At 61.8% G+C, this 27,373-nt stretch overlaps 1 protein-coding gene across 1 annotated transcript in view; it reads left to right on the plus strand.

The window, feature by feature from the left end:
• FBRSL1 (fibrosin like 1) overlaps window positions 1-27,373 on the plus strand; it is a 90,567-nt gene that overhangs the window by 28,869 nt on the left and 34,325 nt on the right. The window contains 3 exon segments of the mRNA XM_017895628.1: window positions 6,834-6,923; window positions 9,147-9,182; window positions 26,774-26,803. Coding sequence (XP_017751117.1) covers window positions 6,834-6,923; window positions 9,147-9,182; window positions 26,774-26,803 — 156 coding nt within the window.

The raw sequence follows: 27,373 nt of genomic DNA on the forward strand, positions 1-27,373 counted from the left end.
CTCCATCCATCTCCCCATCTGTCCATCCACCTCAACATCCATCCATCCACCCATCTGCCCATCTATCCAACCGTCAGTCCATCCGTCTACCCATGCATCCACCCATGCATCCATCCATCTACCCATGCATGCATCCACCCATCTACCTGTCCATCCAACCACCCATGCATCCATCCATCCACCCACCCATCTGTCCATCCATCTACCTGTCTGTCCATCTGTCCACCCATGCACCCATTCATCTACCCGTTTGTCCATCCATCCACCCGTGCATCCATCCATCCATCCACCCATCTGAATCACAATAGAAGAAGGTGGAGCAGCATACTGGAGTGTCCCATACTTGGGGGGCAGTACCCTGCTCCCCTGACACTGTGCTGACTCAGGGAACGCTTGGTCTCCTAAACATTGCCTGAGTCCCTCTTTACTGTGCCTGCCTATGCTAGGTAGGCAAGGATAAAAGACAGCCCCTGCCCACTGGGTGCTCATAGTCTACTGAATAGAGACACAGAAACAAATACTTAGGGGACTGTGGGAGCCTGGAGGAGCTCTTTACCCAGCCTGGTTGGCATGTGGAGTGAACAGAGTGTCAGGAACAAGTTCTGGAAGAAGCAGGGCCACAACAACACTGTGTGGTGTTAGCCTGGAGGAGGGGAAGGCATGCTTTGCCAATACCAGGGTCCTGGAGACAGACAACAGAGTGTCCCTCATTCTGGAGCTTCTGACTCCCTACTCCCAACTCTGAGAGTCGTTCTTCCCATAGTTTATGCAGTCTCATACAGCTGGGCTGCAGTGCCAGACCTCACCAGTAGGTGCTGCCCTCAGCTCAGTGTGACTCCAGCCTGAGCTTCGAGCTGTGGGTGCTAAGAAGTGGCTACCCCTAGCTGGGCACGGTGGCTTACACCTGTAATCCCAGCACTTTGGGAGGTCGAGGCAAGTGGATCACGAAGTCAGGAGTTCAAGACCAGTCTGGCCAAGATGGTGAAACCCCATCTCTACTAAAAATACAAAACTTAGCCGGGTGTGGTGGCGAGTGCCTGTAATCCCAGCTAGTAGAGAGGCTGAGGCAGAGAATCGCTTGAACCCAGGAGGCAGAGGTTGCAGTGAGCCGAGATCTCACCGCTGCACTCCAGCCTGGTGATAGAGCAAGACTCTGTCTAAAAAAAAAAAAAAAAAAAAAAAAAAGTGGCTATTCCTCCAGTCTGAGGGTTGTAGGTTGAGTATGTGTGGAAGAGAGCCCAGAGGCTATGCAGGTAGCATGGATGAGTGGTGAGGAAGTTGGGCCCCCCTTTCCAGTGCCCCCACCAGCAGGTACACAGCCCTCCTTATACCTCTCCAGCACACCCTCCCAGCAGCTGTGGGAGAGCTCCCTTTCCCTGACTGCTTCTGCTGTCTGGGATGCTCCCCAGGGCTCTCCCATCTCTTTCTCTGCAGATGGCAATTTTCCTGAGGCAGCCCCTGCTCAGGTTGACCCCAGAACTGGGTCACTTCCTTTCCCCATCAGGATCACCTTGGGAGTACAAGTTCTGGAGCAGCACCAGTGACCGCCACAAAGCCCCTGCCCTCTGAGCACCCGAGGGTGGGGACACGAGTCCACAAAACAGAGCAGGATGCAGTCGCTGGTGTCACGTGCTGTGGGTGCAGCATCAGCTCCTCCCGACCAGGAATGTGAGCCCAGCCCCGAGGAGGCAGCGGCAGGGGCCTGTGGTAGGGCCGAGGGCAGGACAGGGCGTAGCGTCTGCCTGCAAGTCACCTGTGGCCCAGGCAGATTCAGGACGGAGGGGCCCCAGAGTCGGGCTCTTCCCTTGCCAAATACGAGGGGCCCATAGTCGTCATTCATAGCTCAACAAGGCCTAGAGACGCTGTGAGGGATCCGGGGCTGTCCTGTTGGGAGCGAAGGCAGCAGAGAGAGGTACCACCCACCCACAGTTGTGCCAGGCACCTGCTCTCAGGATTCAGGGACGGCTTTGGGGGCTCATAAAACAGAAAACCAGGACCAGCTGGGAGCTGGTAGGGACTGTGGGAGGTGGGGAAATGGAGCGTTGTGGACGATAGCAGCCACACCCTCTTTGCTCTGCCCTGCCCTGCCCTGAGCCAGGGAGCGGGACACCCACTGCGGTCCCCTGAGGCTTCCCAACCTTGGCGGGTGGGGAACTTGGAAAGTCTCAAGTCCAGACCCATGACGTCCAGTCCCTGGGGGAGGCCCGGAGTCCTCAAAGCTCCCCGAGGGAGCACTGTTTGCACCAGGCCAGGAGCCTTGTTCTAAGGGGCTCAGCTCCTTAGGAGGAAGCAGGGACTGCAAGGAGGAGGGAGCACAGGCTGCAGGGCTGGGGCAGGGGTATGCTGGGTCCACACACATTTCCACTAGGACACGGGATGGTGGCAGCTCCGCCTCTGCATATCTGTGTTCCATTTCTGCAGGGGCGTCACGTTCCCGTCTCCTGCTGGAACTGTGGCCCAGCCCAGCTAGGGGGTGTGGGGGCCTGACCTCTGCCCCATCTCCCAGGGGGCCTGCCCTTGGCCTGGCAGGTCTGAGGAAGCCACAGGCCCCTTCTCAGGGTTCTCCAGGGTCTACATTAGAACAGCAGCCCTGGCAGCCCCTGACTCCCACCCTCCCTCCCAGGCCTGCGGGTGCAGAGGCTGGAGGCATCGTGGCCGGCCAGTCTGAGATCATGCGCCTGTAGGATAGCCCTAGTCTGAATGTGACACCGTGGGATGGGGTGTGAGAGTCCCCTGGGTGTGATCCGATTGGTGTGAGGCTCACCAGGGCTGCAGAGTGTAGCTGTTGGAGTGGTGCACTGCACCACTCCAAGGCTGCCATTCCTGCTGTGCCGTATGTGGTGCGCACATTTGCCTTGACCATTGCACGTTCCCAGGGAGGACACCTTCTGCTCAGTCTGTACACAGGGACACGGGGGCTGGTGTGGGGCCTCTTGGGTGCTCCACTTTGGGCGGGGCCTACGCAGGACAGTGTGTGCTCAGAGCCTTGGGGCGGGTCTGGGGAGTAGGTGGGGCGATGAATCAGTGAGCCATGTGCATGGGGCACAGTCTGTACAGGGCCAGTGTGACTGCCGTGGTGGAGAGGGGTTAGTGTGGGTGCGTGTATGCGGCCGGTGCATCCCCTCAGCCTGGGGCGGTGTGTGTGCCTGCCAGTACCTGTGGGTCTGCGTGGGTCTCTCTGTGCCCCAGAGGGTTTCCTGGCTGCTTCATGATGGGACCTCTGCTGGCTCCTGTCTCTCTGGCCCCTTCCCAGCAACAGGACAGCTCAAGGGCACTAGTTCCGGACAGGCCAGGCCGCACCTGAGCCCCTGACTGAGCCTGAGCCTCCCAGTGGAACCACGTGTCTGTGGCCAACCCAGAGGCAGTGATTTTTGGACGTGCAGCCTGGAGCTGGGGGACGGTGTGGAGGGAGGGGTTGGTGAGGGGAGGAGACCCTGGGGGAGGAGCTCTCTATGCCTGGAGCCACCATGTTCCTGTGGTTACTACCAGAACCCTCAGGGCCCCAGTGCTCTTGGGACACGGTCCTGGCCCCACCAGCAGCTGGTCTGTGGCTGCCCAGTGGAGTGCAGCTTGCAGGAGCAGGTTGCTGAGGGTTCAGGAAATTTGAAGCCGGCTGTTAAACTGTTAGTGGCTTCCATCAGCTGTGGTTTGGGTACTAAAGTTGCAGAAACTGACAGGCGCTCCACGCTGGCCCACAGGGAGCTGTTCCTCGCACCCTGCTCCTGCCGCACGCCCCACCTGCTGACATAACTGGACAGACTCAGCCTTCCTCCCCTACCCCAGGAAGCACAGGCTCGGTGGGGCAGCAGGGCGCACCGTGAGGAGGGCAACTTGGGGCTGCAGTGTGTGTGCTGGGCCTGCTGGGCTATTGGAGCCATCAGTGAACTGTGTCCGGGGCCCTACCCGGCCTGCGCTGCCTGTCCCCCAGCACCTGCCACCTGGCAGATGGAGCTACCTTCTGTGTGCACCAGGAACGGTTGCTCCTTTGTCACTCTGGGAGGGCAGGGGCTTGGGTCTGCTCTGCTAACTGCCCAGAGCGGTACCTGACTCGTCGGGGCTCCACAGGTGTTGGTTGGACGAGTGGACAGATAGGTGGGCAGACTTCAAGGCTGCGGTGGGCACAGGTGCAGTAGCTCCTGCCTACCCTCCAGGGCAAAAGGGGCACCCTCTGGCCCCAGACATGGACATGTCATTCAGGGACTGTGATCTTGTCTCTCCAGCTCCTGCTGGGAGTGGACGTGTGGCCTCCCTGGCCCCTGGCATGGCTGGTGGGCAGCACTGAGAAGCGGCTGGACTGAGGGCAGGCACCTTGGCTGTTTGGGGTCCTGCCTGGGGACAGAGTGGGGTGACCAGCCGTGCCCTGTGTCCAGGACACAGGTTCCCAGTTCTACAGGGTTTTTCGAGACTTGGGACTTTCAGAGCTAAAACTGGCCACCCGAGAAAGGGGAAGAGACCCCACACCACGACCTGCCTGGCCACCTCTCGGGCCTCCAGGTGTGGGAGGAGCACACGCAGGGCAGCCTGCTGAGCTCCTCTGTGGCGTGGGGGTGAAGACCGGAGGTGGCGTTTGTGTGGGTGTGAGGTGTGGAGAGGTGCCCTACTCCTCAGCTCTGCTGTGTGGGTGTATCTTAGCCCCGCCTCCCCTCCCACCGGCTGGGTGTCCTTGGGCAGTGAGCAGCCTGCACCACTGTACTCAGCAGCCCTGTGGCAGCCTTTCCTGTCGCTGCCAGGTCCTGCCCTGAACCGCTCTCCCTAGAAGTGAGTGCAGGGCTCATGGGGCCGTTGCCAATGGTCAGACTCCCCGGGGGGCCGGTGACACATGGTTCCTGGAGCGGGCCTGGAAACTCATTCCTGACAGCCTCTGGGGACGGTGATGCTGCATTTCCAGGACCCCACTTTGAGAACCACTAGGAGTGGGACCCTTGGCTCCCTGTGGAGGTGGACGGAACCCTTGACGGCCCCAGCAGGGCAGCACGTGTGGGATGCAGCGGGCAGGGCTGCCCGACTGAGACCGCAGTGCCAGCTCCAGGGGTGAGAAAGGGGGGGTCGTGAGAGTCCAGCTGGTGACAACAGTGACACCTGGTGGCCTGGAAGGTGCCGGCCCCAGGATCCGCTGCACTGGCCATGCCACCACCTAAACCTCATTGCACCAAGGGGCCCTGCCAGGATTCCGGAATGTTACAGTTACAGACGCTGAAACTGAGGCTGGGGGAGGCCAGTCCCTTGCCCAAGGCCACAGTGTAGGGAAGAGCCGGGCAGCCTGGCCAGGGTCTGTGAGGGCTACTGTGCAGCTAAGCAGATCACTAGCCCACCACCCTGCCCCCAGCACCTGCCCAGTAGGCTCAGAATGCTCGGGGGCTGCGTCCCCCGCCCAGCCGGGGCCTCCTCCAGTGCGGGTTCCTGCTACTGTGCGGCGGCTTGATGGACCTCATGGGCGCGGGGCATTGGACCTCAGGGGCCTGGGTGACATCCCTTAATTCGTACTGGCACTGTCTGCCTTGTGTGCACCCTGTCAGCCACACAGGGAAAGGGGTGCGGGACCCCGGAGGCCTGTTGCTGCAGGAGGTGCACGGAGCGGGCTCTGGCTGAGCCCGAGGTCGGCGGGGAGCCAGGCTCATGGCTGTAGCGAGCCACACCAGCCAGTCCTGGGACAGGTTTTCCCTGGCTGGGGCGCACTCCTGCCTAGGATGACTCAATGTAAAGGGCCTCACTGGGGGCCCTGGGATGCGAGGCCTGGGGGCCCAGACGTGCTGGGGCATGTCGCCACAAGGTGCAGAATTGTTCTAGATCCAAGGTGGCCAGAGAGAGAGAGTGCTGGGCCTCCACGGGAGGCTCCTGTGGAGCTGGCTGTGCAGGGGCATCCCTGCTGGGTGCCGGCCAGCAGGAGCTCTGGCCTCTCACTTCCCTCAGCGTTGTGCAGGCTTGAAATTATTTCTAAGTAGGAAAATTAAATACGTGCAGGGCTCTGGGTCTGGTCCCTGTGTGGCCACTTAACCTGTCTGCACGTCTGTTTGCTCATCCGTGAAACGTAAAGGAAAATAGTTTCTACTCGGGGCCACTGTGTGAGCAAACATGTGAGTGCGTGCAAAGCGCCTGGGCCAGGCCCTGGCATGCAGCGGCGCCCATGCTGGCTGGTGTCAGAGGTGGTGGCGGTGGGTAGTGAGTGTGGGCACTCCCTTCTGCAGGTGATGAAATTGAGGCATGGGGAGGCTGAGCAGTGGCCCAAGGGCACACGGCCAGGGACAGGCAGGTCCCACTACCACCTTGCTGCTTGCCCCGAGATGGTGCCGACCGAAGGAGGTGGAGTGGGCACAGCCAAGGGACAGTGGGTGGTACTGAGGCTTGGCCTGGAGGTCATAGCCCTATACAGCCAGATGGGGTAGTGCTAACCAGCCAGGGGGCGGCTTGGCCGTTGAGGCTGAGAAGAGCCCAGGGTGTGGGAGAAGGCCCCACCTGTGGTCCCCAGCACCCCCAGGATGTCTTCAGAGTCAGCGGCTTGTGGAAGGGGCGGCTCCGAGCACATGGCGGTTCTCATGTCACTGAGCCGGTGGGTCCTGGGTGGGTCCTCCCCATCCTGGTAGAGTGTGTTATCTGTGTGTGAGCCGTCAGCCGGGATGGCATTCCTGGCTCTGCAGAGCTCCGTCCTGCTACTGCTCCCGCCCCCAGACCAGGACCCGGCCCACCACAGCACATCACATCCCAGAGCGCGCAGTGGCTGTCGGGGCACCTGGGGCCAGGGTGCCAGGAGCAGGCACGTAGCCCTAGCTAGCGGGCCCCGATGCGGACATGGTGAGGTGGGTGTTTGCCTGAGACAGTGTCTCTCTCTGTCCCAGATGAAGGTCACCGTGTCCAAAGGGGGCGACCGGGACAGTGACGACGACAGCGTCCTCGAAGCCACCAGCTCCCGGGACCCGCTCAGTGATGTGAGTACCCACAGCTGCTTGCGCCTGGAGGCTCCCTGAGTCTGGGCCGCCTGCCCGCTGTGTCCTGCACAAGGGCATCCAGGAAGCCGCTGGTTAGGGCCCGGTTTCCCATGAAGGCTTTGTCTTAGCAGTTAGCATTTTGCCTTCATTAAAGCATGATTTTTTACTCATTAGGACTTTCCCCATTAGGAGAGATTTAAATGAAGAAATGTGAGCGAGCTAGCAGGAGCCCAGAGCCCAAAACGTTCAGCCTGCATTGGACACTGCGCCTGCACCACTGGCCCTGGGGGTGGAGGGCAGGCGGATGGCGGCCGAGCCTCGAGATGGGCACCCCTGGGCTGCCACTGGGGACGCCTGGGCTGCCGTGGGTCCTGCCCTGCTGCTGGGGACACCCACCTGCCTCATGGGCTGGGGCGGGAGACAGGCGGAGTGTGGAGGCAGCAGGGGCCGGGGTTTGTTAAACGTCAGCGGAAGGTGCTTCTTTCACCCTGATCAGGTCTGGGCCGAGCGTCCCAGGCTCCCGACATGCCCGTGCCAGGCAGAGGCACACGCTGACCTGGGTCAGGACACGCCTTTGGTGTCCCTGAGAGAGGCCCCTGGGCCCCAGGTCCCCGGGGGGCCGGGACCCCCCACACTTAGGCTCTCATGCTGGATTTGGCCAGTGACAGGGCTGGACCCTGAGCGCGCGGCAGTGGGAGCATCGGGCCGGGGTGGGAAGAGGCCGGAGGCCGTTGACACCTTTTCCCCAGCTCCTGCAGGATGTGTGGGGTGGGCAGTGGGGGGAGTTCTGATGAATGGAACCTGAGGCATCTCATTATCACTTAAATGAAGGCCTCACTTCCCGTCTCCCCATCTTGTTGCCACAAGTTAGGAAAATAGACTGGGAATTACCTGGGGTCGCTGCTGCCCTGGTTCGTCCTCTGATTGCCAGCCCCTGATGAATGAAGTCACATTCTGGGCACAACGCAGCAGCTGGGACTGAGGCTCAAACTCGGGGCGACAAAGGACCCCCACCCCTCTGACAGCCGGGAGCTGACGGGTGGGGCCATCGGGACCCAGGGCCTTGGGCTCTGTCCCCTGACACCCTGGGGCCCTTTAGGAGCTGACCTGGCCCTGGCAAGGGTCTGTCTGGGGAAGGGGGAGGGGGTGTCCTCCCCGACTCTGCAGTGGGGGTCTTGGATTGATTAGGGAGAGTGGGGGGCTGCTCTCAGCTGGCCCCATAGCCCCCCTTTTCTTCCTCTGCCCTGCCCCTCGGAGTGTTGGATCTTTGCATCTGCCCCCTGCTCCCCAGGCTGTTCTGGACCCTCTCCATGAGCCCCACCCTGCCCGGCTCAGTGACCCACCCCATCCACTACAGCAACCCTGAGTCTGCTTGCCCCCCACTCCGGCTGGGGGAGGCCCTGGTGGTCCGAGTGTGTAGCTGGTGTGATCCACACCTCTGTCCTGAAGACCTCACAACACCCACTCAAGCCAGAGGGATCCAAGGGTGTAGGGGGCCCCCAGCAGCCCCTGCAGACCAGAGGGATCCCCACCAAGAGTATGGGGGACCCCAGCAGCCCCTGCAGACCAGAGTGTTCCCTGATGTCTGAGGGGCTCCCAGCTGCCATCCGCCAGCCCCGACCCCCGCCCCCACCTGTCAGGCCCCTGTGGTGAGCCCTCCTTTGAGGGCTCCATCTGGCACCTCCTCCAGGAAGCCTTCCATGACTAGCCAGGGCACCCTCCCCAAAGTCCTGCAACTGTGGACCCCTCTGGTGGGTGGGCACGGAGGGAGGTCAGCAGAAGCTGGGGCCCTGGGCCAGCCTCCCCCAGGTCTTCCTGCCTCCTCTGAGGAGCGTTTCTGGTGGGGCCTGCCCTCTTGGGGACAGGGAGCTAGCCAAGGGCATCCCTGTGGGAGCCTCCTCGGGTTTGGATCCCAGAGCTGCTGCAGGGGAGCCTCAGACTGGCTGGGCCAGGAGGACAAAAGCCCCTGGGGAGGACCCCACCATGACGCCCCCATGACGCCGAGCTCTGTCCTCCTCCCCGTGGCCTCAGTCCTCGTGGCCCCTGCCTGTGAGGACATCTCACTGGCGGTCCTGGGCCTGGGCATCTGGACCTGTCCCCACCCGGGAGAGGTGCTCAGCCGGGTTATGGGCTGTGGGGCTGCGGGGCAGGTGGCCGGGTGTGTCCCCAGGAGTTTGGGTCAGAGCCGCAGCCTCACTGACTGTCCCCTCTTCCTTCCTGCAGAGCTCTGCGCAGGCGGTCTCAGGGAGAGGCTACTCTGTAAGTCCCCCAGCACCCCCCCAACCATCTTTGTCCCCTTGGGGCCTTGGGACCGGGCCCCCACCTCACCTGTCTGGAGGCCCCACAACTTAGCTCACCCGTCTTGTGCCCGCTTTCCCTCTGAAGCCCCAGACTGGTTCTGGCCTCAGGCACGTGGGGCTGGTGGGGAGTGGACAAGCTCCAGAGTGAAGATCGGGGGAGTGTCCTGCTCACGGTTTGCCAGAGGCCCCCAGGCTGACATGCTGCCCCAAGGGGGACGGGCTGGCCCTGTGGCTGTGGCCCTGCCAGGAGCCTCGGAGTGGTCAGCCTGCACAGACCCCAGCGGCGGCTAAGGCTGCTGGGATCCGCGGGACCATGGCCGGGCTGCTTCCTGGGGTCCTATTGGGGGCCTGGGACATTTGGTGTGGGAGGTGCCCGTGGTGTCAGCAGCCGCCTCCAATGCCCCAACCGGCACCTGCCTCAGCCTGGACAGAGAGGACTCGGTCCAGGTTGGGCACTGCAGGGCAACACCCAGGGAGCCAGCACCCCATGGCGGGCAGGGGGAAGGAGACCCGTGTGCAGCCTTCATGACAGGTGTGTGCCCAGGGGGTTGCAGGTGTGTGCCCGGGGGGGAGTGGGTATGTGCCCGGGGGGGTGGGTGTCTGCCCGGGGGAGTGGGTGTGTTTCGGTGTGCCGTGCCTCCCCATGGGTGCACATGGCACGGCGGAGGTCTCCTTGCACATGTGCCTGGACTTACTGTGGGAATGGCCTGGGAGGCCAGGCGCCGACCCCTGCCCCCCAGACCTGGAGGCCCAGCCCCATCTCCCCGACTCCCATCACCGCTGTCCCTGCCCTCCTTATGACTGGGTTTCATTTTCCCTCAAGTGTCAGGAAGGACATTAATGACATCGTAAAACCCAGAGCTCCATAAAAGCCATTTCTACAGATTGACGGCCTGCTTGGCTCGTGGGAGGGTGGGGGCCTGGACTCCGCCCGCCCTGTCCCTGCAGCCCCCGCAATTTCCAGGCCGAAGAGGCTCCCTCACTAAACCACAGCAGCTTTTCATAGGGTGTGTAATTAACCATCAGTGACCCAGTGTGGCCAGGCCAGAGGGGATGCGGACTGGTGTGGCAGCCCCCCACTGTCTCTGTCCCACAGCTTCTGCTGGTGGCAGAGCAGGAGGCGGTGAGGGGGTGGCATGGGCGGCGCGGCCACAGGCCAGGAGTGGACCCCATGATCCCTGGACCCAGGATCATGGGCAGGAATCACCCACTTGACTGGGTTCAGTCAAGCAGGGGCTCAGCTGGGCCCTTTGCATCCTCACTCCAGCTCCCCTGAGGCTGCCCTTTCACCTGAGGGTCTGTGTAAAGCCCTGGGCTCAGCTCTGCCACCCTGGGCTCGGCTCTGCCACCCCGGGTTCTGCCTTTGGCCTCTCACCTGGTTTGGCCCAGAGTCCATGAGCCGTTGACCTGGGGCGGCCGGAGCTCACATCTGGGCAGTGGTTCCTGGAGCGTCCGCCCGCCCAAGGGGCTTCTTCCTGGGGCTTTTCTTCCTCCTGTGCTGCGTGGGGTGTCGGCGGGCCTTGGGCAGTCTTGCTGTTGTCGTCTGAGCGCGGGGGACAGCCCCTCAGAGGTGGCTGTGGTTGTCCTGACAGCCATCGTCATGAGTGTGATGACACTCCCCCACCCTTCTCTGGGCGGTGTACTGGGCAGGCCATCAGCCATATCCTGACAGGCCGGCTCCTGGTGTGCATGTTTGGGGTCAGAGTGTGGAAATGGGCTAAAGCCACCTGGCCCTGGCTGCTGGGAAGCACCTGGGCCAAGTGGGGTGCCCTGATGCAGACTCCATGGGCAGGAGGAGGGCTGCGGCCCCTGCGTAGGTGCCAGACTGTTGAGTGTTGGTGACATCTCCGAGTGCCGGGCAGGGCTCCTGCCGGCTTACTGTGGGTCAGGGGGAGGGCTGGGTCTTAAGTTCTGGAAGGTGGGCTCTGCCCCGGTTACTGGTGAGGTGTGCACATAGTCACCTCCCGTGGCCACCCCAGCTGGTCTGAGGCCCCCAGGGCACCTGGGCCTCTCTGCCCTGAGCCACTGGGCGCCCTTCTGCTTCTTAGTCTCCATTCGTTATTCAGGTCTTCTCTCCAGAGCACTCTCTGTGTTTCCTGAGAAAGCCCATCATTAACTTGCCAGCTGCTTGCAGCTTAACCCCCACAGCCGAGGCACAGAAGTGACAGATGGTGGGGTGGGGGGAGGGGGAAGTCAGGGGAGGAGCCGGCCTGCTGCACAGGGATGGGGTTCCCCTCCAAGCCACAGGAGCCCGGGAGGACCCTGAGGGCTGCAGACGGTCCTGTGTGTGTGCCCTGGGCCCCGGCGCACACAGACCTGTGTTTCAGACCCTGGTGCGTACAGGTGGGCCCTGCCATGTGCAGGTGTGCACCCGGGGCCCTGGTCCAGTGTAGCCCTCAGTCGCCCACGCTGTCAGCCCTGGGGACCCCTTGTGTCCAGTGTGTGTGGGGGGGTACAGGGGAGAGCCCAGGCTCCAGGCAGACAGCAGGGAGGTGCCCGGCCTCCTCGGAAGTGCTCTTCCCCGGCACTGAGGACTGGAGGCAGGTGGAGGCCAGACCACCTCAGGGGCAGAGGACCCAGAACCGGCCCCACAACCCCTGGGGCGGAGGACCCAGAACCAGCCCCACGGGACACGTGCCCAGGAGCAGGACAGGCAGGACCCAGGAGCAGGCAGGGGGCCTGGCTGAGGGTCTGGATTGTGCTGGAGCCTGGGACCCACTAGTGGGGGTTCGGTACTTCCCTGAGGCCCTCAGACTCCTGGGGTGCTCCCTAGGCTGGGGCTGCCATATGTGTGTGGGCGTGTGTGCATGTGCGTGTGTGTGCATGCAAGTGCGCATGTGCCCGTGTGCACCGCGTGTCCGCGGTACCCCCGTGTGGTGCGCTGTGTGGGGCTGTGTGTTGCCTTGTTGAGCAGTGTCACGGGTTCCTTTCTGGGTCTCTGCGTGTGTGTGCGCGCGCACGCACCCACGCGTGTGACCTGTGTGTGTTTGCGTGTTGTGCACGTGGCGCTGCGTGTTGCGAACTTGGCGTTGTGTGTTGTGAACTTGGCGTGTGTTGTGTATGTGGCATTGTGTGTTGTGAATTTGGCGTGTGTTGTGCACGTGGTGTGTGTTGTGAACTACTTGGCGTTGTGTTGCTCATGTGGCAGTGTGTTGTGCATGTGGCGTTGCGTGTTGTGGATGAGGCGTTATGTGTTGCTCACGTGTGCACCCCTTGCTGCCTGCCTATCTGTGACTAGGGCCTCCAGCATAATGAGGAGCCACAGCCAGGCCGGCAGCCTCCCATGTTGCTGAGCGGCACGGGCATTCTTCACCTGTTCTGGTTTTATGAACCATCCTGAAAGTGGTGTAATTTTGTCCACATCGGTGGCCAGCAAAGCCCCAGCTATTGCTCATCCTCAGCAGCTGCTGCCCCGAGTGTGTGGTTTGGCCTCCTCGGCCACCGTCAGCACTGTAAGGTCAAGCTGCTTCCACCCGAGGATGTGGTGACTGATGGCAGCGTGGCAGGGGCAGCGTGGCAGGGGCTGGCAGATTCGTTAGAATGAGGATCCACAAGAGCCTGCTGGGGTTGGAGCCATTCCTGCCGGCACAGGAGCCTGGCTTGCCCTCCCACACCGGAGCACAGAATGTTCTGGAAGGGCCCGTGGCCAGCAGGGGGCATACAGGGGCCAGGGTGAGGGGCCAAATGAGCTGCAGGGTAGAGGTAACAGCCCATGGTGAGGCCCAGGCCTCAGGGACCCATCTCACCCTGCACGTGGCATTTAGTTACCAGATCATCCCGTTCTCTAGACAGGGTCGCAGGCCCAGAGAGGCCGATGGGGCCACCCATGGGCACCCACCTCAGTGACTGGGAGCTGAGACCCTCAGACCTCCCTCACCACTCAGCCCCGCCTGCCCAGGATTGTCCTCCATGCGGCTGCCCGGCCCCTTGTGCCCGCCAAGAAGAGCCACCTGTGTGGCTTTGCCCACACACCCTCCTCTGCCCCCAGTAGCGCCCACTTGGCCACAGCCCCCCAGACCCTTCCTGTCCCAATGGCAAGGCCGTCCATCAGGGTCATAGACACCCGCCCTGCACAAACTGAGGTGTGGAGAAATCGGTCCCCTTGCCTCCCCTCTAGCCCCTGTGTGCGGAGCGTGGCCATGGCCAGGGCATGCACGTCGGGGGAAAGATGGGAAAGACCCTGGTAAGGGAAGCCAGGGAGGTGCTGCCCCAGTTGGGTTGTTAAGCACAGCGCAGAAGGGTGGGAAGGGGGGCCAGGTCGGCGGGGACGGGGACAGGAAGGTCTGGAAGTGGGTGGGAGGAGGAGCCAGGCCGACTGAAGCAGGTGCAGGTTTGAACAGCGGGGCCGGTAGGAGGCTCTGAGGCCCCTGAGGAGGGAGCCCACCGTGTGCTTGGGGGCAGGCCTGGGACAGGGAGGCTGGAGGTGGGCGGGAGGGGCAGAGACCCAGCCAGGTGGGACACTGCAGATGCCACCAGCCGCCCGGGCCCTGTCGCCCTCGCTCTGCACCAGGCCCGATACAGGCACTGTCTTTACGAGGCAGGTTTATGACACTCACTACGTGGCTCCTTGGGCCTCTTCTGAGCAGCCATAATTTGTACAAAAGCAATAAAAACACATCAGTCTCTCCCTGGAGTCAGAGAGCCACAGTCTCCTCCCAACCTCGGAGCGTAGGAGGGTCTTTCAGGCTGGCTGCTGTGTGGGGACCGCAGAGGTGGGGGCTGAGCCATGTCCTCACCCGTGGTGGCCACAGCCCATGCCCATCTGCCCACCCATTTGTTCATCTTCACGCACCCACATCCATGCATTTACCCACCACCTGTCCCCATCTGCCACCCATCTGTCCGTCCATGCCACGGTGATCGTGTGCCCGAGGGCAGTGGCCTCAGCACAGCCTGACTCTGGGCTGGTCTCTGTGCCGGGCACGTCACACAGGGTCCCTGCCCTCAGGCAGCTGCCGTTCCAGTGGGGAGAGGAGCCAGTCGGTAAAGAGAGCAGCAGCTGCCAGCTGGGAAGGAAGGTGGGCCGGGGTCGGGGCAGTGTCTCAGAAGGGGCAGGCCAGGGCGTCTGGGTAGGGGCAAGCCTGTGTGTGCGGGACCTGAGACGGGCGGGCGCAGCTGCTGGAGGAAACAGGGAGGGGTGCGGGGGAGCTGGGTCGTGGAGGATGGGAGGCTGTGCAGATAGCGCCACTGTTCCCCAACACCCCAGGCTAAGTGACAGAGGGGCTGACCCACCCAGTGCTGAGAGGGGCAGGGTCCAGGCCGGGCTTGTTCCAGCAGCCCAGGCACCACCACTCAGCTCTGGGAGGTTGGCACGTGGGCAGCAGGGACTTGGGGTCCTGGGAGGTGGCCGTTCTGCCATCCACCCCCACTCGGGGCCTGGCCTCTGTGGGCTGTGGGAGGGCGTACATTGTCGGGCCCGAGGTGAAGGGAGTGTCTGCGTGTGAGAACACCTTCATCTCCATGGCATATAGATCATCGGACTTCTCCACCTGCAGTATTTGATTGCAAACAGGTGACGTCCATGAAGAGGCCTCACCTCCGTCTGCAGATGCGGAAGCCGAGGCCCAGGCGTCAGCTGCACCTGTCTCACCCTCTGCCAGGGTGAGGCCCTGAGGCCCCTGAGGAGGGAGCCCACCGTGTCCCTGTCCACCCTTTTCACCTTGCCGCCTCCCTGTGCCCATGCAGGGCTCACTCCCCGCGGCCGGCATGTGCTCTTTTATCTTCCGTTTCGCGGGTCAGAATTGAGCGAGGCTCAGCCCGGCTGGCTCCTCTGTGCTGCACTGCGCTCACTGGGGTCTCCCGGGGACGATGGCTGGTGGCTGGGCTGGGTGGAGGGTTCAGGGTGGCTTTGCTTATGTGCCCGGCTTCTGGGCCTCGGTGGCTCAAGGCCCAGGCAGCTGTGGCCACCCCTCCCAGAGCCTCAGCCAGGCTGGCGGCACCATTCCAGCACATTCTGCAGGTCAGAGCCCCGCAGGTCAGAGCCCCCCAGCCCAGGCCAGGTTCCAGGGGAGGGGTTGGACCCTGGCCTGGGGGGGGCCTCATAAGTGCCGCCCTTCACCTCGCCCACAGCTCCCTGCAGCACTCCCAGGAACGGGGACCACAGCCGTCTACCAGGCAGGACAGCCCTACGGGGCAGGGAGGTGCCCGACCAAGGAGGGCGGCACAGACAGTGAAGGTGGCGGTGCACAGCCCTGCTGGAGAGGGTCAGGCTGGAGTCCAGAGTGTCCGTCAAGCTGAAATCCAATTATGGGAACAGGCTGGGCTGCTGTGACACGGGGGTTAGGAATTAATGTTAACACTGTTTCTGGTTAAGACTTTTTGTGTTGATAAATAATTCATGAGGCAGTTAGCACTTTGAGCCTGACAACACGAGAATATATTAATACGATCGGCTCCAAGAAAGGTCAGCCACGTGCTCGGGGCCGGGGGGCCATCTTTTATTCATTCCCTGACACAGGCTTGTTAATTATTCCGGTCCAGCCAGGGCTGTGCTGGGAGGGACGCTAATGAGAAAAAGGAGAGTGGATTTGAGACCCACACTCCGTCCACTGTGGGGACGTAGAGGGAGAGACGGAAGGAAGCCCCACTGAGGCCTCTGAGGCAGGATGGAGTCTGCAGCCTGGCCCCCTGACAGTGCTGGTTGGGTGTGAAGAGGTGAGCAGAGCTGATCCGCAGGTATGTGGGGCAGTGGCTGCCAGATCCCAGCTCTCCCAGCCAGATGAGGAACAGGAGCAAGTGCAGCCAGTATCAGAGAGCAGGAGGTGCACGGGAAAGTGAGGCTGAGGCCGTGGGTGCCCCAGGCACGCTAGGCCCAGGGGGTGCAGGAACCCCCAGAGAAGCAGCTGGGCAGAGACCCAGAGGGGAGGTTTGTGGGGCCAGGGGTTAGGAGTCCTGCGTGTGTGCACGTGTGTCCATGACAGTGTGAGTGCACGTGTGTCCATGATGGTGTGTGTGAGTGCATGTTACATGATGGTGTGAGTGCACGTGTGTCCATGACAGTGTGAGTGCACGTGTGTCCATGATGGTGTGTGTGAGTGCATGTTACATGATGGTGTGAGTGCACGTGTGTCCATGACAGTGTGAGTGCACATATGTCCATGATGGTGTGAGTGCACATGTGTACATGACTGTGGGTGAGTGCATGTGTACATGGCAGTGCACATGTGTGTACATATGTGTGGATATGTGTACATGGTGTGAGAGTGCACATGTACATGACTGTGTGCCATGTGTACATGATGGTGTGAGTGCACGTGTGCATGGTGTGAGTGCACGTGTACATGAAGGTGTGCCATGTGTACATGATGGTGTCTGTGAGTGCAGGTGTACATGACAGTGTGTGCCATGTGTACATGATGGTGTGTGTGAGTGCATATGTACATGACAATGTGAGTGCACGTGTACATGATGGTGTGTGTGCCATGTGTACATGACAGTGTGAGTGCCATGTGTATGTGACGGTGTGTGTGAGTGCACGTGTATGTGAAAGTGTATTATGGGCCTATGTGTACATATAAGTGTATATGCATGCATAACTGCATGTCAGTGCACGTGTGTACATAAAAATGTATGTGGCTGTGCACATGTGTGTATGTAATGGTGTCTTTGCACATGTGTACGTATGATCGTGTTGTGCATGTGCCTGTGTGGTAACGATCATGGTGAGGCCAGGGGCTCTGGTGGCGTGCCAGGGTCTTCAGGCTGGTGTGGGGTGGGGTGGAGTGGAAGCGGCTGGTGGCCAGCTCTTGTCGCCAGGAACCCCCTTGCTATGTGGAGACAGCTGGAAGGCTAGAGCACAGGGGCTCCAGGTGGCCATGCTCGACAGGACATGAGGGCTGAGGGTTAGGGATGTGCTGCATGGCCACCCTGTCATGTGGTGGGTGCCCTCTGCTGTGGGTGTGAAGCCCACAGAGCGTGTGGCCAGGGACACGTACTTAATGGGAAGAGTGGCACTCGGGTGGAGAATGGAAAGCTGTTCTGAGTGAGACGGTTCCTGTCCAGTGTGTGAGTCGGGCCGAGCCCGGAGGTGGCTGTGGTGGGCCCTCCCCAGCCCGCATCCCAGGGTATCACAGCGCGAATGCCGGTCCAGCATGTCCGGTGTGTGAGTCGGGCTGAGCCTGGAGGTGGCTGAGGTGGACGCTTTCCCCATCCGCGTCCCAGGGTGTCACAGAGCAAATGCCAGTCCAGATTTTCCATTTGTGGCAGTCGCGACTTGAGAAAATTAAAGGTGATTTTGTGCATTTTAGAGCATTTAGGTCCAAGGCTCAGGTGGTGCTAAGCAGGTTTCTAGTACTGCAATGTCTGGCGGAATGTTCTGGAATTGCACTGGGGCTGGGCAGTGCTCCCTCGGGGACTGGCCCCAGCACCTAGTGCCCCAATCTTTGTGACAGTTGGGAGCCCCTACGAGGACAGTTTTGTCCCCTCCAAGCACAGCGTGGGGCTGCGGGCAGTGCGGACTTCGGAGCCCAGGCTGCTCATGTGGGTGCCTGCCATGTCTCCAGCTGAGTGGACCCTGTCGACCCTCGGGAACAGGATCCGTGTTCTCAACAGACAAGACCGTGGATCAGCAAGCAGCCGATCGGAGATCCCCCCTGGGTGGGATCAGGGCCCTGAGCAGGGGCTGGCCGAACTCATGTGGAGGGGCAGGGCTGCCACTGCACGGAGAGCTCAGGGGAGGGGCCACAGAGCCCTGAGTGCCAGGAGGAGCCAGACTGGCCAGGACTCGGGGAAGAACATTGGGGGAACGGGCTCACCCAGATCCCTGGTCAGAGTGAGCTTCGCTGTGGCTGGGCTGAGTCCCTCGGGGCAGGCCTGAGAGGGAGTTAGTTTGATTCACAGGAGGTCCTAAGACGGAAGGGGCCTGGGAGGGTGCGTTCTCCAGCTGTCTCTCCTCCTAACCAGGGCTCCAGCCCCACATTCTTGCTGACGCGTGGCTCACCAGGCCCCTCAGGTGGTCTCCCTTGGCAGCTCTCAGGGAGAGTTCAGAAATGCCTCCGGAGATCCTGGGGCCAGAGGCAGGGGTGCCAGCCCCACAGCCCCACCGCTCCCCTTTCCCATCCCCAGCTGTCTCTTCACGGGCCTGGACTGGAGGTGGAGGGCTGCCCGAGTCCTGCAGGGCCTGAGGCAAGTGCGGTCCGTGCTGGGTGCACTAAGTGGGGACCTCCAGTGGGCGCGGCAGAGCCCAGAGCTTTCCCTGGTAGTGATGGCCACGGGGCCGCCGCATGGCACAGCCTTTCCTGAGGGCTTGAGCCCCAACCGGAAGGCACCGTCACAGGCGGGCGCACAGCCCATGGGGCCTCGGCGCTGTGGGGAGGGTGCCCAGGCAAGTCCAGCTCTGGCGTGTGTGCTCCAGGGCCTCACCTGCAGCTCCTGGAGGCTGTGGCTGTTGGCTGCAGTGACTTGATTGCTTGTTAATTGCCCATTAATTGGGTAATTAGTGCTTTGAAGCCTAAACACTCATAAAAGCTGAATTTGCTGAGTAAGCAAGCATGGCATTTTTCAGGACCCGCCGCCCGATTATTTTGTGTAACCAGGTGCAAGGGTACCTCCACCTCCCAGGACAGTGAGAGGAACTCTGGTGGGCCTCAGTGCGGCAGGGCCCTGAGCAGAGGGTGAGCGTGGCCTCCGAGGCTTTTGCCACAGATTCAGAGCCTGGATTCAGGACTCAGAACCCACCCAGCACCACCCCCAGGCTGCACCCTGGTGGCTCCCATGCACTCGGTCCTCAGTGTCCCCACCGGGCAGCAGGTGGGTCCGTGGCAACTTGCGAGTGAGCCCAGTATGAGCCACATCCCCACACATTGCCCAGCCCCCACCCCCCACCCCTTGGACCCCACGGCAGCTCCTTCCAGGCACCCGCTCTTCCAGTCTCCAGAGAAGAAAGGCCTGGGGGATGGGCGGGAGGCGTCTGTGCCAGGATCAAGGTCAGGGAGGGAAAAGCTGGCTGTCAGGTGGGCCAGGAAGCCCCAGCCCCATGCTGCGGCCCACCCAGTCCTGCCCTCCAGCCTCATGCCCACCCAGTCCAGTCTCCCAGCCCCATTCCCCCACCCACCCAGTTATGCCTTCCAGCCCCACCCACCTAGTCCTGCCCCCCAGCCCTCTCTCAGTTGACCCCAGGTCCCTCCTGCCAGGTGCTGCCTTCCCTTGGCCTTGGGCCCCATTCCCTGTGGGTCACCCTGAGAGTGTGCCCAGCTGGTCCTGGCCACCTACCCACTCTGGTCCCTGGCACACCTCCGTCTGGCCTGGTGCAGCAGCAGAGCCCAGCCCCACACTGTCTCCTGCACCCAACCCTGCCAGAATGGAGGCCAGACATCCCCTCTCAGTGGGCTCCACACGCCCCGTGACCCGCGTACCACACATTGTCCCTGCTGGCCATCCTGTGGGCTTCCAAGCCACCTGCGGTGTATGTGGTGCCTGCTCTGGGCTCACCACATCAGCACCTGGAACCAGGCTCCAGGGCAAGCCCACTGTTCGCTGTACCTGCCTCACCTGGGGGGGGCCACTCCCCGATGTCAGGAGGGCTCCCGGCCTCACACCTATGGCCCCACAAGCCCAGATCCCCAGCTCTGAGTCCTGGGCTCAGCTCCAGGCCCTTGCTGAGTGACCATGCAGCTGAAGAAAGTGCTTTTCCTCTGAACCTCTACTTCCTTACCTATGAAATGGGCTGATACTGCTGTGACCCTGGGGGCACAGCCCCACACCACACCCCTACCCCGAGGCACGTCAGGAGCAAATCCACTCAATGGGCCCCACCCATCCCATTCCATGCCAGAACTGTGGGAGGCCAAAGGCACCTCACCCTCAAGTGCCAGAGTTGGGCCCTGCGGCTCCAGGCTCTAGTACCCACACCCGTAACCCCCTGCCTACAAGGGGCCAGCAGCCCCCCGGTGGTCATGCACCCCCCCCTCCCCGGGGATAGCTGCCCGGCTGCGTGGGGTGAGTGCACGTGTGGCCCCCACCTGGCCACGCCCCGCCCCCCCCCGCCAGGCAGCCCAGTTCTGCCTGTGGAGGGGAAGGGAAGGGGAGCCCGGGCTGAGCCTGCATGGTGGAGGGGTGCGGATTCACGGGACTGAGGCAGCCGAAAGGGGCTGAGATGACCTTTCCAATCATGAGACATTTCACACAGTGTGAAGCTCGACTCGAAACCTTCCCAGCTGCTCCCAGCCCTGGGGGCCACCGGCACCACAGCAGCCCCTGCCCCTTATTTCAGCCAAATCACTTGATTGGAATACATTCCGTATCCCGCCCGGGTATGCAGCCCAAATGAAGGCGGGCCCCTTGGCACTGCCATCTGGGAAGATGGGGTCCCACAGGGCAGGGCATGGGGCCCACAGCCACTCATGCTTCTGCCCCATCCCTTCCAGAGCTGCTCCCCCGACTGCCCCGAGCCATCCATGGAGCTGGAGTTTCCAGGCTGCAGGTTCAGACAGTATAGGTCAAGCAGCTGAGCCGCCACCTGCCCCACAAGGGCCCAGCACAGGCGGCACAGGTGGCCCTTTTCCCCACTCAGTGGCACGCGGCTCCATGGCAGGTCCTGAGGCGCCCACGTGCCACATACAGACATTGGGACACGTGGCAGGACACTGAGGGCAGAAGCCACCAAGGGCAGGATGACCAGATGGTACAGGGGGAGGTCGGGAACTGGCACACGTAGGATGCACCATGGCACACGTGCACACAGCAGATGCTCATGTCCCTGGGTACCTGGGTGTGCACACACAGCTTAACAGGGCCCCATGGAGGACACGTGTGCACACTCGGGCCGCACACACTCAGCCAGGTGGGGCTTCTGCACCGGCATTCCCAGCAGCTTGGCCTCTCACTCGACACTCAGGCCAGGCCTTTCCACTCCGTCCCGCCCACGCCTTGCCACCGTTCGAGGCACCTCGGGTCGGTGCAGGCGCCCATGTTGTGGGGGCATTTTTTCTGCTGGTGAGGAGGGGTCAGGGCCCCCTGCCCCAGGTAGTTGTGTTCAGGAACCTTCATGCAGTGCCTCGGGGCAGAAACCCGGCCCTCACTGGCCCTGCTGGAGCAGCCCTGGCCCTGCCTCAGCCTCTCTCCCACCCACCGGGCCCAGGCAGCTTGCCTGGATGGGAAGCTGGGGAGGTGGAAGCATAGGCTGACAGTGTTTCCAGTACCTTCCTCCAGTGCACGGCCCAGACCCTCCCCAGGACAGCCCCTTGGCCCCTCTGTCTCCTGTCTCCTCCCCATCCTGCCTGGTCAGGGTCCAGAGACCAAGGGACCCCTGGGAGCGGCAACCTCAACGCAGGGTCCCTGCTCATGAATTTTTCATGCCTTTGTTTGAGCAGTGGGATCAGACAGCCCCTGAGTGCAGCGAAGCCGTAATTAACGCTTGTGCTGAGAAGGGAAGGCGTTCTTTGCTGCTTAATAGCCGTGCTGATTGGTGTCTCCCCGTGTGCAGGGCTGACAGGCAGCCCCGACCCCAGCCCATAGCCGCCCAGGGTCTGGAAGGCGTGCAGGGAGGCCTGGGTGATGGGGGACAAGCTCCCTCCAGGCTCTTCGGGTAGCAACAGTGCACTGCCAACTGGCAGGGCCCGTGCCCGGCTGTGGGGTGGGCTCAGATGCCTCTGAGGGATGGGGAAAGGGGGAGAGGTTGGTGGCAGTGGTGGTGACAGTGACAGTGAAGATGACACTGATGGCAGCTCCCATTTATGAAGCCTGGACGCCAATGGCTGCTGTCCCGAGCCTGCCACGCATGTTGCCTCCTCCAACTCAGAAGCCCCACGAAGGTGCCACTTTCTCTGCAGATGAGGAAACTGAGGCTTGGAGAAGTGAAGAGGCCTCTGCCATGGTGTCCAGTGTCCACGAAGCAGTGGGGCCAGGACCCGCCCAGACTGGGTTCCGCGAAGCAATGGGGCCAGGACCCACCCAGACTGGGTTCCACGAAGCAGTGGGGCCAGGACCGGCCCAGACCGGGCTCCAGGGTGCACGTTAACTCTGGGCTGTGCCCAGCATTTGACACCCTAGGGCTGGGGCCCAGAAGCTGGGGGAGGTGTCAGGAGCCCACAGGGAGCTGGCATGCGGGGATGCAGTTTCCTGTTTTCAGCAGGAAGCAGCCGTTGGTGCTCCTGAGAAGTCTCCAGCTGTTCAAATGTTGGCAGCCAATTTTTAAAAAACAAATCAGGCCAAACCAAACCAGTTCGTGGCTTTAAAAGCCACGTCTCAAGGCCGTTGTCCACCTACAGGTGAGGGTCTGGGAAGGCCGCTAATTAAAAGCCATGTCTCGAGGCTGTTGTCCACCCACGGGTGAGGGTCTGGGAAGGCCGCTAATGGAGCCTGGAGGTGCTAGGCATCCCCACCTCACAGCCACATCTGTGAATATGGTGACACGCAGTAGCCCCTGGGGTGGTCGGGGAACCCACTGTCATGGAGGAAGAAACAGGTGCTGGAGCTTCCGAGTCCCACCACAGCTCTCACACCCAGCTCGGGATGGAGGTGGGGCACATAGAGCTGCCCAGGGCCTGGGGGAGCTGAGCTGTGGGCTTAGGGTGGGGAGCCCTGGCTCACGCCTGGCCTCTGACCCTCGCTGCTGAGTGGTCTGGAACCCCTGGCAGGTGCCTCCCTCTGGCCACCCCACACCTTAGGCGTGAGGGCCAGAGCCCTGAGCAGGAGGAAGGAAGGGAGCCCAGTGTTTCGGAGGCAGAGGCTGTCCCCATGGCCACTCACCAGAATCACCTGACTGCTACTTCCCATCCCAGGCACCCAGGTTTAAATACTCTAGGGGCCCCGAGCCTTGGTGCGGTTTAAAACCGGACTGACTGAGGGCATGGGTGGAGAGAACAAGCACTGACAAGTGGTTTCGAGGGCCATTATTGGATGGTGAGGCCAGACAGACTCAGAGGGGCCTTGTAGGCTGGCAGACCATGGTACAGGGAGCTGCTGCCTGCTGGCTGCCGTTGGAGCTCAGGACAAGTAGAGAAGGAAAGACTTGATGTCAGGGTCTCCTTGTGGCTGCAGGAGGGCTCAGCTTTCCAGCCTTGGCCGTCAGGATCATAGACAACCATGAACACTGCCAGGGCCGAGAGACTCTAAAACTCCCAGACTAAGACTTCACCTACTCCAGGGTAGATGGCATCTTCTCGGTCTTGGCTTTGTGGGCAGACGATGATGGTGATGATGGTGACGATGATTGTGGTGATGGTGACGGTGGTGATGGTGACGATGGTGGTGATGGTGACGGTGATGGTGACGATGGTGGTGAGGACGGTGACGATGGTGAGGATAGTGACGGTGATGATGGTGACAGTGAGGATGGTGACAATGATGGTGACGATGGTGACAATGATGGTAATGAGGATGAGGGTGATGTGATGGTGACTGTGGGAGGGTGATGTGATGGTGACTGTGGTGAAGATGGTAGTGAGGATGATGTGATGGTAATGATGGTGATCGTGGTGATGGTGGTGAAGATAATTGTGATGGTAGTGCTGGTCGAGGATGGTGACACGATGACGACAGTGATAATGGTGGTGGTAATGAGGATGGTGATGGTGGTGGTGTGAAGATGGTGATGACAGTGGTGGTGGTGATAGTTGTGACAATGGTGATAGTGATGGTGATGGTGAGGATGGTGATGGTGGCAATGGTGATGGTGAGGATGGTGGTGTTGGTGATGGTGAGGATGGTGGTGATGGTGGTGATGAGGGTAATGGTGATGGCAGTGAGGATGATGATGGTGGTGATGATACCGTCATATGTGTGTAATGTACTGACTATATATCAAGCACTGCCTTAGTGCTTTGCACATATTCACTTACTTCAGCCACACAATAACCCTATGAGCTGTAAGGGAGAACCCTGTAAGTTGTTCCTATTTACAGAAGCGTAAACTGAGACACAGAGAGCTCAAGGCCTCGCCCAGCGTGGGGCAGTGAAGCACGGAGCCGGCGTCTTCTTTGGAGCCTGAGTCTTGGCCTCCTGACCATGCCCAGCATGTCCATTCGGGGCCTGAGGTCTGTCCTCAGCTCCCAGGCATTCCTGCCTATCCCAAACCCACACAGGGTGATGTTCCCTGGGCCACTGAGCCCAGCCCCAGCCCCAGCCCCGTGAAAGGTCGCCTCACTCAGGCAGCTCCCAAGAGACAAATGTGTCTCTCTCCTTTTCCTCCTTGCCCTGAATAATTGCCTCATTCCATGCCGACTCCACTGCAGTTAAATATTAATTCAGTAGGACTTAATAACATGAATTAATTCAGCCCCGCCTGCGCTGTCTGACAGTGCCGTGCTGTTTGGTTAATTAGAGGATTCATGCGCTTGCTGGAAAGCACCCCTTACTGCCTCCTTGCTGTTGGATACATTAAACCCTCGCCTGTGCGGTCAGCCTGGCTGGGTCCAGTCACAGACCTGAAACCCATGGGGAGATCTGTAACTAGCTCTGGGCTTGTGGGAGCTGCTAGCTCCAGCCCATGGGTCTCAGGGCCAACCCAGGCTCAAGCAGGGATCTGGATGCAGGGACAAGAGCAGAGGCCGGACTGGGCAGGTGGCCCCTAGGCCACGGGTGCACCCGTGTGGCCCCAAGTGTCAAGCTGCTCTCAAGGCCTGATTGGCCGGAACCCGCCAGTGGTGGGATTGCCGTTTCCCAGTCGAAGGCTCTGCAGCGCAAATTAAGCAGGGAGAGGCCTTCCTGGGGGTCCCCAGAAGTCCCACTGTGAGGTCAGAGGGCACCTGATGCCCCCATAGGCTCCAGATGCTGGAGGGGCTGCCTCCTGACCTGCCTCCAGGGCGCACTCCCTCTCTGCCCTCCCCAGGCTCCCCGTGTGCAGAGGGCACCCTCGGCACAATCTCGGCTCCTGCTTTGCCCTCTTCTGGCCCTCTCAGCCCTGGCGTGTTCTGGCATGTTCCGGCATGTTCCTCCCCTCCCCTGCGCTCCCTGCAGGAGCTTGTGTGCCTGGTCTGGGCCCTCCCCTGCCCCACGTCCTAGTCTTTGCTTCCTTTGTTCCTGGCTGAGCCTGGGCAGTTCCATTTCATACTTTCCTCTGCAGACACCAAGGCCCGCCCATATCACAGCAGGGGAGATGGAGGCCTCCAGGGGCCCAGGGCCACCAGCAAAGCTGGTCCGCATGTCGGGGTCCTGTGCCCAGCCCTTGGCAAGCTCTGCACCTGCGGCCTCTGGGGCGGGGCGGGCCTGGTTCTGACTTGGAGCCCTCAGTACTTGTGTGGTGGGCCCTGCTGGGCAGGTGCGGGTGGGACTGAGGCCCTTCTCCTCTGCCTCTCATCCTAAAGGCCAGACCAAGGGGGACCCTAGGAGAGGGCTTGGCCATGGCTGAAAGGCCACACCAGGAGGGACCCTAGGGGAGGGCTTGGCCACAGCTGTGTAGCCAGAAGTGGCTCACACCTTCCTCCGTGTGGGAAGGAACACGCACCGCGGGGATCTTGGCCCAGCCCACCAGGGCAGTGCACAGCCAGGACAGACACAGCCTGTCAGCCTCAGGAGACCCCCCTCCACAGGCCCACCCCAGCTGCCCAGCTTCCCCAGGGGTCCCAGCCGGGGTCCCACCAGTAGGAGTCACCTGGAGTGTGACTTGTCATGCGCTGGGAGCAGCCCTTTCTGGCTGCAGAGTGTCTGTAAAGCGCGTTTCACACCGTGCCGTGAACTCCGTCACCAAAAACTCTGCAGCTGTGGCTGGACATGGAGGGCGGCCATGCGTTCGAACCTGCATTAATCCAGGGGGCTCCACACAGGAGGGCACCGCCCACATGTCCGGCTGGCACTCGCCACCCTCCATACACTGGGAGTTTATTTTCCAGCATGTCGTTCATTCGACGTGAATACCTCATAATTGCAGTTGCCAGGAAGGGATTTTTTCTCTTGATTCTTTTAGGGGACACTGCAGTCAGTGTGTTCTTGGTAAAGCTCTGCTCACTGAAAATGGAAAGCGGATTTTTTTTCAGGATTGTCACACCCCCACCCTAACCAGCCAAGCTGACAGACGGCGCTGGCATCCAGTGTCTAACCCTGAGTGGCTGTGGCCCTCTGTGTGCTGCCAGCCCCTCCTCAGCCCCCGGCTGTCCTGACCCCAGAGGCTCCCAGGCTCTGCCCACCATGAGGAGCTGGGGTGCCTGGATCTCCCAGCCCATGTGGTGCCATCGATCCCGTCGGGGGGTCACTGGGGACAGCGGGGCTGTCCTGGGCCAGAGGCTGCCCTCCTTCCTGGTGTGAGGAAGGCTCTGGCTGGCCTGGGATGGGGGTCTTCATGGCCGCCCTGCTTTGAGGGTCTGACCAGTGAGGGCTCCTCTCAGGCTGCCGGGCCGGTCTTGTCCCCACCGCTGGTGAGTTGGCCGGCCTGGCTGTGCCCCATTGTCCATCCCACCCGGGGGGCTGTGATCCAGGTCTTTCTGGTGCAGCGCCGGGCCCTGGCCCAGTTCCTCCTAACCACCCCGACCACCTGGGCCTGCTGGCACCTCCCTCTCCTGGCAGCAGCCAGGGCCGCCCCCCCACCCCGTGCCCCTGCAGCCTGGCTGCTACCATGCCCCGAGCGGGTGACACCAGTTGGTGTGGCTCTGACTCACTTCTGTCTCTCTGTTCCTGCAGTGCGACAGCGAGAGCGGCCCGGACGACAAGGTAAGCCCAGCGTCTTCCTCCTGGGCTCGGCTGATGGCCCTGCCCTCCCCTGCTGACTCTGGCCCTGCAAGATGGGCCCTGGAGACCAGGCAGAAGGTCGGGCACTGGGGGGATCCCCCTGCCCGGTGGGTGCAGGGGGCTTGTGGCCTCCCAGGTGTGGTGGTGCTGGGGGTGCTGGCCTCTCCTGGCTGTGGAAGAGCCTGTCCAGGGCTGGGGCCAGTACCATGGCTGGCGGGACACAGGCCCAGGTGGGCATCAGTGCTGCCCCAGCCAGGAGGGTGCCCTGGGCAGGGCTGCCGTGGGGTTGGGCACACCAGCTCCAGCTCCTGGGCAGCAGAGGGCAGCTGGGCCTGTGCCCCGGGACTGGCCTCATCAGTCCTGAGGGAGCAGGGGCAGAGCCCAGCCCCCACCCTAAACCCAGTAGCCCCCAGAACCGGGAGGGAGGTGCCCAGCCTGTGACCACATCACAGTCCCCCTCAGTGTGCAGGAGCAACACAGTCCCCACCAGTGCAGGATTCCTGCAGCCTGAGCCAGGAGTGAAGAAGCCCCTGGAGCAGCCCCTGAGCCGCG

Source organism: Rhinopithecus bieti, unplaced genomic scaffold (genome assembly GCF_001698545.2).
Source record: "Rhinopithecus bieti isolate Rb0 unplaced genomic scaffold, ASM169854v2 scaffold_27038, whole genome shotgun sequence".
NCBI classification, from domain to species: domain Eukaryota; kingdom Metazoa; phylum Chordata; class Mammalia; order Primates; family Cercopithecidae; genus Rhinopithecus; species Rhinopithecus bieti.